General features: G+C 44.9%; 1 protein-coding gene across 2 annotated transcripts in view; it reads left to right on the forward strand.

Moving 5' to 3' along the window:
* The window catches only part of col12a1a (collagen, type XII, alpha 1a), a 363,032-nt gene that overhangs the window by 49,112 nt on the left and 301,354 nt on the right, over positions 1 to 12,566 (forward strand). For both annotated transcript variants that reach the window (XM_069930690.1, XM_069930692.1), the window contains exon 11: positions 2,149 to 2,421. In XM_069930690.1, coding sequence (XP_069786791.1) covers positions 2,149 to 2,421 — 273 coding nt within the window. The remainder of the gene's footprint in view (positions 1 to 2,148; positions 2,422 to 12,566) is intronic.

A 12,566-nucleotide genomic window follows, 5' to 3' on the forward strand; every position in this document is an offset into this window, starting at 1 on the left:
CTAGTTCCAATTGCCAAATACTTATCAATCTCCTGCTTAAACTCTCCCAGTGATTGGGCCTCCACCGCTGTATGCGGCAATGAGTTCCACAAATCCATGATCCTCTGACTAAAGAAGATTTTTTTCTCATCTTTAAATAGATAACTTCTAATTCTAAGACTGTTCCCTCTTGTCCTTGAATTACCCACCAAGGGAAACATCTTGTCTAAATCCACTTGCAAAATTTGAAATGTTTCTACGAGATCCCCTCTCATTCTTCTCTACTCCAATGAATACAATCCATGAGCTGCCAAACGTTCCCCATATGCCAGCTCCTGAATTCCAAGAATCATCCTAGTCAATCTCCTCTGCACCCTCTCCAACAACATCACATCCTTTCGAAGATAAAGGGCCCAAAACTGCACATGATACTCCAAATGAGGTCTCACCATAGAGCCTCATTAACACTTTTCTACTCTTCTACATTATTCCTCTTGAAATGAAGCCAACATAGCATTCGCTTTCTTCATTACCAATCCCACCTGGTCATTAACTTTTAGGTTTCCCTGCACGAGGTCTCTTTGTGATTCCGAGGTTGAGAACCACTGCTCTATAAAGGGTATGGCAGGTATAGAATGTGCCCTGGGTGCCACTTGAAGGGGGGGGTGCCTCTGAGCAGTTTCTAACCCTGGTGGTCTCCTTCACTGCCCCATACCCTGATGGTGCCAGCACCCCTGGGCAGTACCAACTACCACCAGCCAGCAACCCTCCCAAGCCAGTGCCCACCAACCAGCACCCCCCCAACATACAAAGAACATTCACCTCTTTCTTTTCTGCTTCATTCGCCTGCTTGCTCTCCACTTATTAAAAGGCCAAATCCAAATACAACATGGCAGCCACCAAGGACAGATCTCGTGAGACCTCTTTGTCGCCATTTATTTTGACGCATGAAATGTAAAAGCTTGGCCATCTCTACCATAGGCACTCTTTTCTACAGATGCGCCCCTGCATGGGAGCAGAAATAGGCTATTCAGCCCATCGAGTCTTCCCCACCTTTTAATCCATTTTCCCACTCAGCCCTACTGCCCGGCCTTCTCCCATAACCCGCGATACCCTGGCTAATCAAGATCCTGCCAATCTCTGACTTAAATGCACCCAATGACCCGGCGTCCACAACCGCTCATGGCAACAAATTTCACAGATTCACCGCCCTCCGAATGAAGAAATTCCTCCGCATCTCTGTTCTAAGTGGATGCCCTTCAATTCTCGTTGTCGCACCCTTTTAAGCATCTCGATAGAGGGTCCTGACCTGAAATGCTGACCGGGATTTTCTGTCCATGGAAGCTGCCTGACCTGCTGAGTCCCTCTGCCATTCCTGCTGTGGATCCCGTCAAGTCCAATGTCCTGTCGAGCTTCTTGAAGGTTGTTGAGTCCACACTCATCCAAGCAGGAGGAGAGGTTTCCTTCACACTCCTCATGTGTCTTGCAGATGATTTCACTTGAAAGGAATGTAGTGGGACCTTTCATTAAAATAGCAGAGAAATTCTAAGATACAACTTGCTTAACGTTGCATGTTGCTTCATCAAAATGGGGTGTCAGTCAACATTCCCGATCACTTGTTCTTCAGAGTTAATTCTAAAAAAAAAAAGTTTTTCCCTCAAAATGCAATTTAACAGAAACAGTTCTTTTTTTAACAAATGGTACCTGTTAAATTGTTTTATCCTATATTCAGGTAGAAATTGTGATACATCATTATTATATTATGTATTCATTGCTAGCAGATCCATGGAAATTTTAAATTTTACATTTAAATTTTAAATTTAGTTGTACAGCATGGTTACAGGCCCTTCTGGCTCATGAGCCTGTGCTGCTCCAATACCCCAAGTAACCTACAACCCCCACTATGTATTGAATGGTGGGAGGAAACTGGAGCCCCTGGGGAAAAACCCATGTTGACATGGGAAGAATGTACAAACTCCTTTTAGAGAGCGTAGGATTTGAACCTGGGTTGCTGGCGCTGTGAGGCATGGTGCTAACCACTAACATTGTGGGGAAGTAAGAGAATATCAGCATTTTACTCACTGAAATCACACAACCTGACTGGGGATTTGAACCTTGAGCATTTAAGCCTAGAGGTGATCATTGGTGCTTGTTTTTCTCTGACCACAGCCTTTACTTCGGCCAAGGACCTGAGGACATCTGAAGTGACTTCGCGTAGTTTCCGAGTGAGCTGGACAGCCGCTGGCCCGGATGTACTGTCGTACTTGCTGAGCTACAGGATGGAAGCAGATCATGATTTCAGATCCATTCGGGTTCCCGCACACAAAACTTCTCAAGTCCTGACTGATCTCGTGCCAGAGACCCCCTACCTTGTCAATGTGATTGCAGAGTACTACGATGGTCAAAGTCTTCCTCTGGAAGGACAAGAAACCACCCTTGAAGGTATTGTCTCTCTTTCTGGATTAGAACATAGAACACTGCAGCAGGCCCTACAGCCCACAATGTTGTGCGGACCCATATCTGTCACCAAAAAAAACCACCTAAAATCTCCTCACCTCATAACCCTCTATTTTTCTTCCATCCATGTCCCTGTCTCTTAAATGTCCCTAATGTTCCATCCTCCACCACCATCCCTGAGGGAAAAACCTACCCCTGATGTCTCCCCTAAACTCTTTCTTCCTTTTACTTTATAACAGATGTCCTCTGGTGTTTGTTTCTTCTGGCCAGGGAAAAAGATGTTGACTGTCTACCTTATCAGAATCTTGTAGAACTCTTATATCCATATGATAGGTGCTCTGTGGTTAGTCAGGAATTACTTAAGGTGGTACATGAGTGGGGGGGGGGGGGAACCACTGGCGTAGGGGTTAGTGCAATGTTGTTACAGCTTCAGAGGCCCGGGTTCAAATACGGCACTGTCCATAAGAATTTTGTACATTCACCCGTGTCTCCTTGGTTTTCTCCAGGGCTTTTCTCCCACCCTTAAAAATTTGTGGAGATTGTTGGATAATTGGGGTCTTCATCAGCACGGGCTCCTGGACCGGAAGAAGCTGTTACCGTGCTGTATATATTAATGAAATTAAAATAGTTGGGCAGCATTAATGTAAATGGTTAAATTCAGAATTGTAAAATAGAGGAGCAGAAGGCCATTCAGCCCTTTCAGCCTGCACCACCATCAGGTGACCTACTCCTGCTTTCTCTCAAATTTGGATTAAATCCCTTTGAACACTACTGGAGGTCTACAAGATTATGAGAGGCATCGATAAGGTGAACAGCCAGCACCTGTTTCCCAGGACAGGGTCAGCGAACACCAGCGGACATGTGTACAAAGTCAAGGGAAGATGTTTAGGGGAGACATCATGTGTACTTTTTTTTAAACATGGAGTTGTGGGGGCCTGGAATGCCTTGCCAGGGATGGTGGTGGAGGCTGAAACATTGGGGGCATTTAAGACACTTTCACACAGGCACATGGATGGAAGAAAAATGGAGGGTTATGGGGTAGGGAAAGTTTTGCATTTTTAGGTCTATGATGTTAGCAAAACATTGTGGGCTGAAGGGTCTGTTCTGTGCTATTTGTTCCAAGAAAAGTTCATGTGAGTTGAATAGATTTTAGTTGGACACTGCATGTCAGTCTTGATTTTAATTGGAGAATGTTTGCCCCTCAAATGTGTCTTGAATGGTAAAGTGGGATTATCGGAGATACCAGGTGTGCCAAGCGGCCGATTTCCTTGCTGTAATCCCGCTCATTAGTGAGCTGTGCTTTGGGGCTAGGTGCAATTCAGCTCCTTTGTGCCGGTAGATATCTACCAAGTAAATGCATTTGATAACCTACGGCTGGTGAACAATTCAATGAACCCAGTTCTTGATGAAGGGATTTGGCTCGGAACATCCATCATTCCTTCCCTCCCACAGAGGCTAATTCAACCGGCATACCTCCCCCAGCAGACCATGTTTAGCTTCAGATTCCAGCATCTGCAGTCTCCTGTGTGGGTCATGCAAACCAAGTTCTCCTTCTTGACTGTCATCTGGAGAATCCACTGCAGGGATATTGAGTGCAAGCACGTGCATGTGTTGTGGGCGTATCCGTGTGAAGTGGACGTGCATATGTGCACGTGGGTGCGGATGTGCAGGGTGGTGAACCTGCTTGTGTGTGCATGTATGTGGATGCGTGCATGTGGAAATGGCTGGGTGTGTGTATTTGTTCATGTGCGAGTGTATGTATGTATGCTCTGTGTACATCAGCAAGGAATGTACACCTCCCCCCCTCCCCTCCCCCCTCCCCCTCCCCTCTCTCCCCTCCCCCTCTCCCCTCCCCCTCTCCCCTCTCCCCTCTCTCTCTCGCCCCCTCCCCCACCAAGCCAACTGCTACAGGATGTTGAATATATATAAATGTTCATTACCACGTGGCTGAGACAAGGGAGCTTTACTCAAAGGTCTAAATTAATCTGGTGAGCCAACCTGGTCTGTGCATCTCATCAACGACTTCTCCTCATCGGGCTCACTGAGTGTTGCTGAGAAGTTCCATTGTTCCCATCCACGTCGTTTCTTTCTGTAACCTGCTGATTTTGGCACCATTTTAAAGCAGGTATCCAGGGAAATATTGGTGAGCCCTGATGTCAGGTCTCCAGTTCCCGCCTGCAGTCATCTTTTGGCAGCTTTCCCTGAGCAGCACTGACCCATTCAATTGCAATAACACATTTTCCGGGACTTGCCTTGTGCCCAAGACATATGAATCTTTTGTTCGGATGAATTTTGCAAATGAAGTCATCTTCGGGGAGATGGTGAGGAACGAGGGAGTGCTGGAAGTTCTTCCAGCAGAGTAGAACACCAAACACCCTCGGGTTAAGGTTCAGCCGATTTTCAATCGTCTGAGCAATGGAAGCGTTATCATGAGCTAAATTTGTATTGCCGCTGCAGAAATGGCCTGAAAAATTTATTGCCTATTGAATATAAGTGGATGGTTGGCGTAGAGCTGTGGTTCTCAACCTTTTTCTTCCCGCCCACACACCACTTTAAGTAATCCCTAGGCCATCGGTGCTCTGTGATTAATTGCTGAAGGTGGGATGTGAGTTGGGAGGGAAGGTTGAGAATCACTGCTCTCGACCCAATTGTTACTGAAATATTTTGCTTGAGAAAAATGATCGTTGGCCCATTTCCTTTGGAGTTCTGAAACCGTGCACATAACGAGTCAATGAGGTACTGTTATATAGTCAGGATAATGTGAACTGTTTTGCAACTGTGTAAGAATACACCCTTCTCACTGTAGTAACCACAGTTCCCCACTGTGGGCTGTATGTATATGTGAGAGTGAACAGTTTCCTGAGATGGTGGAAGGCATCAGTAAGTAAAGTCTCTTATGTTATTTGAATCTTGCATCTATAAGTTATTTAAGAAGCCTCCATACTAACACAGAGACATAACAATATGATTAAAACAGTGGTTTTCAAACTTTTTCTTCCCAATGGCCAATCGCTTCGATTCTGTGCACGCCATGAAAACATATCTGTCTGTGCACTGCCAAACCAAGGCCACCTGCAAATTGGAGGAGCGAAACCTCATATTCCGTCTGGGCAACCTCCAACCAGATGGCAATAACATCAACTTCTCCCCATTCTCCCTCCTTCCTCTATCTATCTGCCTCCATTCAGAGAGCTATCACCCCCTCCCCTGCTTTCTCTTGTTCCCTCTGCCCCCTTATCCACCTTTTACCTCTCGCGTGTGAGCCTGTGCCATTTTATTCAGGTACCTTCCTACATTTTGCTCATACCGTGAATAAAGGCTCAAGACTATGTATCTCATCTTTGATGTTGATAGAACACTGTTTGACCTGCTGAGTTTCTCCAGCACTGCATCTGTTTCACTCCATTGGAGGTGTTTGCAGATCAGTGACACGAGGCAGAAAAGTAGTTCAGCGCAGACTAGATGGGCCGAAGAGCCTGCTTCTGTGGTGTTGTGCTCTGTGGTTCCACGGAGAAAGGGAAGCAACAGAGGTGAGAATTTCTGATTTGATGTGAGCTAGCAAAGCACAGGTCAGTGGATGAGTGGGGCTGAAATCTGGCAGCAGATTACAAAACTACTTCAAAGTTCAAGGAATGTAGAACTAGGGGGCCATCCAGAAGTGCCCTGGAATAATCAAATCTAGATGTAATGTTGGAAAACGCGAGGCTTCCAATTAGTGACTGAAGTGCAGGCAAAACTCACGGAGGGCTGGTTTAATGGAAGGTCAATCTTCTCACAAGTGTTGGAGCCGATCAGGCTCTGATCAAGGACATAATTTGAACGGGTCAGGTGAAAGCAAGATAAGGGTCACAAGTTAGTTCATTCTCTTTAGTGGGACGGGGTGGGGGTGGGGGGTGAAGAAGCCCTTTTTGAGCCACCGTTGTAGTTGTCTGGCAAAGATCCATTGTTGGTGTCCAATCCACATCTGGAGCAGATCATGTGTTATCCCATGAATCTTTATCAGTAAATATTCATTTTGATGTCTAAAAGTTCATGTGCAGAAACACCTATTGCTGACATCCAGAACCAGTTCAAATCAAGTTCAAGTTTATTGTCACATTATACCTGGTATAAGGTATACCAGGAAGGGTTCTTCCATGGGCAGTCTGGCAAGTCAACTCTGCAACGCTGTACAAGGTCGAAGAGCAAGGGCATATTTACAGTGTGTGGTGTGACAGTGAGATTACTATTGTAGGGCTTGTTCTTGAGCCCGTGCCGCCCAATTACACCCAAATTAACCTACAAACCTCGTATGTTTTGGAGGGTGGGAGGAAACCGGAGAACCTGGAGGAAACCCACACAGACACGGGGAGAACATACAAACTCCTTAGAGACAACGCGGGATTCGAACCCTGAGAGGGGAGGTTGAAGAGCAGTGTAAAAATGTGACAGCACATTAGAGAATTGGTCCAGCTTATCATGAAAAGGAATTATTGGGGAATAAAGATTGGATGAAGTAGATGGAGATGAATTACATCATTTTGCATGATCCAGGATGATTCCTGAAAGGGGAACTTCAGCCTCTAAATATGCATTTAATTATTAAAAAATTTAGACATACAGCATGCTAACAGGCCCTTCCAGCCCACGACCCCTAATTAACCCACAACCCCTGTATGCTTTGAAGGGTGGGATAACCAGAGGAAACTCACATAGATACTGGGAGAACATAGAAACTCCTTACGGACAGCGCGGGATTCGAACCTGAGTCACTGGCTACACTAACCATGCCAGCCGCCTTTGCCAGGCTAACCTACTTTTAAAGATTAATTTGGATACTTGAAATTGGAAAATTTGATCGACCATGGGATTCGAGGGAGGTGTTGGGATCAACTGGAGACCCATGGAGGTAGAACTGGCACCAATGGGGACCGCTTCGCTGATCACCTTCGCTCCATCCACTGCAACAGCGAGGACCTCCGAGTGGCCATCCTCTTCAATTCCACCCCTCATGCTCGCACCAACGTGTCTGTCCGTGGCCAGGCAGAAGCCACACGCAAATTGAAAAACCAACATCTTCTATTCCATCTCGGAGATCTCCAAACATGGTAGTCAAACGTGAAAGTCTGCAGACACTGAATGAAGTAAAAAAAGTAATTGTTGGAGAAACTCAGTATCCTTCATGTAGCAAAGATAAAGATACATCACCAGCGTTTTAGGCTTGATCCTTTCATCAAGGTATTAACCAATGTTTTGGGCTTGAACCCTTCACCAGATGACATTTTCCAGTATCCATCCTTCCCCCATTCTCTCACTTTCCTTCATCCCTCTAATCCCTCTAATCCCATTCCTCCAACCCCCTTCCCTTCTTTTCTCCTATCAGAGCATATCTATCTCCGCCCCCTCCATCACCTCTCAGCTCCTTTTTCTTCTTCCTCCTGTTACACTTCTCCACCTTACCCTCTCTTCCCCTCCCCAGCCCCCAACCATCTTCTAATTTGGGCTACTACCTGATTTTCGGCACTCCTGAAAGTAGCTTCTCAGGTGAATAGGGTTGTAAAGAAAGCTTACGGAATTTTGGCCTTCATAAATCAAAGTATTGAGTATAGGAGTTGGGATGTTATGGTAAACTTGTATAAGACATTGGTGAGGCCAAATTTAGAGAATTGGGAACAGTTTTGATCACCAAACTACAGGAAAGATATCAATAAGATAGAAAGAGGGTGGAGAAGATTTACTAGGATGTTGCCCAGACTTCAGAAACTGAGTTGCAGGGAAACTTAAACAGGTTAGAGCTTTATTCCCTGGAGCGTAGAAGAATGAGAGGAGATTTGATAGAGGTATTTAAAATTGAGGGGGTTAGACAGAGTAAATGTACATAGGCTTTTTGCACCGAGGTTAGGTGAGATACAAACCAGAAGACATGGGTTAAAGGTGAAAGGGGAAAAGTTTAGGGGGAATGTGAGGGGGAACTTCTTTAGACAGAGAGAGGTGAGAGTGTGGAACAAGCTGCGAGCTGAAATGGTGAGTGTGGGCTCAATTTTAACATTTAAGAAGAATTTGGACAGGTACATGGTTGTTAGAGGTATGGAGGGCTATGGACTGGCTGCAGGTCAGTGGGACGAGTCTAGTGGTTTTCAACCTTTTTCTTTCCACTCACATCCCACCTTAAGCAATCCCTTACTAATCACAGAGCACCGATGGCATAGGGAATACTTAAAGTGGGATGTGAGTGGAAAGAAAAAGGTTGAAAACCACTAGACTAGGCAAACAAAAAGGTTCGGCCCAGACTAGAAGGAGCAAAGGTGCTCGTTTTGTTTGTTTTATGGGCTCAGGCCCGAGACGACGACTGAATTTTACTTCCCCTGACCTGCTGAGTTCCTCCCCCTACTTTTGCATATTGTCAAATGACTGAATATGCTGCTTGATCCTGTCATTAATTCTTGGGGACAAGTTTCAAGTCAAGTTTATTGTCATCTGATTGTACAAGTACAACCTCGACAAAACAGCGTTCTCCGGTCCTCGGTGGAAAAACACACGGACACAAAACCAGACGTAACACACAAGCAGGCAAACAATAAACAGGGCAAGTATTTCATCTATACAAATAAATAAATAAATATTGCTTTATAAAAGTAGTGTTATAATATTAGAAGACTCTGCTATATCCTTGAATAGAATCTTCTCCGTACAAGTAAAGCAGTGAAATGTTAAATATAACTGAATTTTTAAAGAATTGATCAATATAAAAATGTAGCAAGATAGGAATAAAAGTTCTAAAATTTATCAGAAAATTGGAACAGCTTGTGGATCTCCAGGAAGGTGCACTAATTGACGTGACTGCAGAATTCTCTATCTGCCCCACTGCCCTCACTTTCCAAAGGAGGGTTGAATGGGTGACCTGCCATTTGAAATTGGAAACCTTGCTCACCCCACCTGAATGGGGCAGCACGGTTAGCGCCACGCTCTCACAGGGCCAGCGACCCGGGGGTTCCAACCCCATGCTGACTGTAAGGAGTTTGTACGCTCTCCCCGTGTTTGCGTGGGTTTCCTCCGGGGACTCCAGTTTCCTCCTGCCGTTCGAAATGTTCGAAATGGGGAATTTGATCAGGATGGGCTCGTGAGCCGGAAGGGCCTGTTGTCTAAATTTAAAATCTTTAATTTACAAGAACTTTGCATTCTTCTAAAAACATATTGAATCCACCAGTTAATAACCAATTCTTGAAACCCATTTGGGGAGAGAGAATACTCACAATCGAGCCTTTTTAAAATTTTTCTTCAATCAAAAAAATGTTAAAGTCTTAATTGCTGCACGAGTAACTAACTTGGCTCCGGTTTTAAGTATCATGGGGTGGGGGTTGCCAAACTTATCATGAGATCAACATCCATAAATCAATAGCTGCCAGTGATGGAGCGATATAATGTGCACCCTTTCACAGCAGCTCAATGCATTTCTTGACAAATGATGGTTCTGCAATTTCTCCTAAGATCATGAGGGAAACATCATCAAATTTGATATTGTTTTAACATATTGCTAGCTTCAGGTAAATAGCTTGCAAGATGTACGTAATTTTAATGCAATGTCCTAAGTCAATAATTGAGGCCTCTAAGACTTGACATAATTGCTTGATCAGGGCTGCATCTGAATCCCAGACCCTTATACATCCTCCTCCAGTTCTGCAGGATTTGGGATCAGTTTAATGCTGAACTCCAATACTTCTTAGAGTCTGGATAAAGGGTCCCGACCCAAAACGTTGACTGGCCGTTCCACCTCAAGGATGTCGTCTGACCTGCCAAGTCCCTCCTGCAGCTCACTGACTGCTCGCCATTCCAGCGTGTGTGGGTTTTGTGGCTCCCCCTCCCGATTCTGTTTACTTCAATTTCAGGTTAAGTCTGCCGTACGCCAAACTGATCGCCAAAAGCTGCATTTGGATTACTATTTCTGGGTGCGATCAGCTCTTCTGCTTGCTAAAGTGCAGTGGGATTTAGATCTGAGCATTGGCCGAGTTCTTGCTGTCTCTGCAGTGCAACAGTATGGCAGAGGCTTGCAAAAAAGCTGGCGGTCCATTCACAGCGCCTCGAGAGCAGATCTGTCAGTACTTGCATTTGAAATGAGAAATTTAAAAAAAAATGTACCTTTTAGATTTTTGACATACAGGGCCCACGACATCGTGCCATCCAATTGACCTACAATGCACCGATACATTTTTGAAGGGTGGGGGGGGAATCGGAGCCCTCAGGGAAAACCCACGTGGACACGGGAGAACGTCCAAACTCCTTACAGACAGCATGGGATTTGAACCCCCGGTCCCAATCGCAGGCGCTGTAACAGCGTTGGGCTAACTGCTACTCTAAAAGTACATGGCCATCTTTTTTTTCATGTGGTTCTTCAGCTTAGATGCCATTTATTGTCATGTAATAGAAACAGAAATATAATATTTAGTCCACCTTAAGGCTTTGCCTGGTGCCCCTTACAGTACGAGAGCAAGAAAAGCAAATGAGAGTCCCTTCATGGTCACCGAGCATCTATGGATTCGCCTCCACCGCTCCCACAGCTGCACAAGACTCTCGTTTGATCTATCGGCCGCCCGAGCTCCAGATCCGAATCTCGACGAGGAAGCCTTCGCCGGCCTTTGCGTGCCCTCCTTCCCTCAGCTCCCTCTCGAATCCTGGTTCTGATACCTGGACAAATACATTCAATAATCAGGGATGACTTTCCCTCTTTTGAATGTTAGGACTTTTGTAACCTAATGAATTGAATTAAGTCAATTAAAAAAAAAAGATTTTGAATAACTAATTAAAAAGGTACATTAAAATCGGAATCGGGTTTATTGAATGGACACGTGACACTATATCTGCTGTTTTGTAGCAGTACTATTTTGCTTTACAGGTGTAAAATTGTTATAAATTGCAGTTCCATAAATACAAGATTTAAAACCTAAATAATTAATGGAAAAAAAAAGTGAGATAGCGTCCATAGGCTCATTGTCCAATCAGAAATCCGATGGCGGAGGGGAAGAAGCTAGTTTTGTACCATTGGGTGTTCGTCTCCTGTACCTTCTTCCCAATGGCAGCAGTGAGAAGAGGACTGGGCGGTGAGGGCCCTTGAGGATAGAGGGTGCTTTCTTCAGACCCCGCCTCTTGTCAATATCCTGAATGAAGTCTGATGCCTCCGATGACACTGGGCAAGCTTACAATTCTTTTCCTGTTTTGTGCATTGGCCTTTTGGTAGTAATTCCAGATTGTTGGAATGTGTGTGACTTTTACCAGTTTGAAATAATCCAGAAAGGCATTCAGTTCCATCAAATTGCGGGCAGGAAGGCCTTAACCTGCAACTGCGAGCTGGGGATCGGAATTTGTCTTGTGCCCTCTCTTTTAGCTGGGGTGGACAAGATTGGGCAAGCGCTCTTCTTTTGTGCTCTGAATCCAAAGGGTTGCAGGAGGTCAGTTTGAAGGTGAAGTCTTGACCTTGTTAGGTAAAACCGTGTTGCGCAGTGGATCGGAATGAAATCCAAAAAAAAATCTGCAAAGGATATCCATGGTATTTAATGGGGGAACTAGTTGAGTATACAGGGGAGAGAGAGAGAGAGAGAGAGAGAGAGAGAGAGAGAGAGAGAGAGAGAGAGAGAGAGAGAGAGAGAGCAATTGATAGATTCATGGTGAACAACACCAATGTATTTAATGGGGGAACTAGTTGAGTATACAGGGGAGGGAGAGAGAGAGAGAGAGAGAGAGAGAGAGAGAGAGAGAGAGAGAGAGAGAGAGAGAGCAATTGATAGATTTCTGACAGCATGGCAGTTCTGTAAAATTTATCCTGTAATAGATTTCAGATTTGTTGTCGGAGTACATACATGACATCACATACAACCCTGAGATTCTTTTTTCCTGTGGGCATGACAGAATTACTCTACACTGCATAAACGTAAACAAATAGAGAACTGTAAACAGATAACGAATGTAAGCACACTGTGCAGTACAGAGGGAATAAAAAAAATCAATAAAGTGCACAAATGAGTCCTTAAATGAGCCCCTGATTGAGTTTGTCATTGAGGAGTCAGATGGTGGAGAGGAAGCAGCTGTTCCTGAACCTGGTGGTGCGAGTCTTGTGGCACCTACACCTCTTTCCTGATGGCAGCAGTGAGAACAAAGTG

This window comes from Narcine bancroftii, chromosome 4, assembly GCF_036971445.1.
Source record: "Narcine bancroftii isolate sNarBan1 chromosome 4, sNarBan1.hap1, whole genome shotgun sequence".
Lineage (NCBI taxonomy): Eukaryota > Metazoa > Chordata > Chondrichthyes > Torpediniformes > Narcinidae > Narcine > Narcine bancroftii.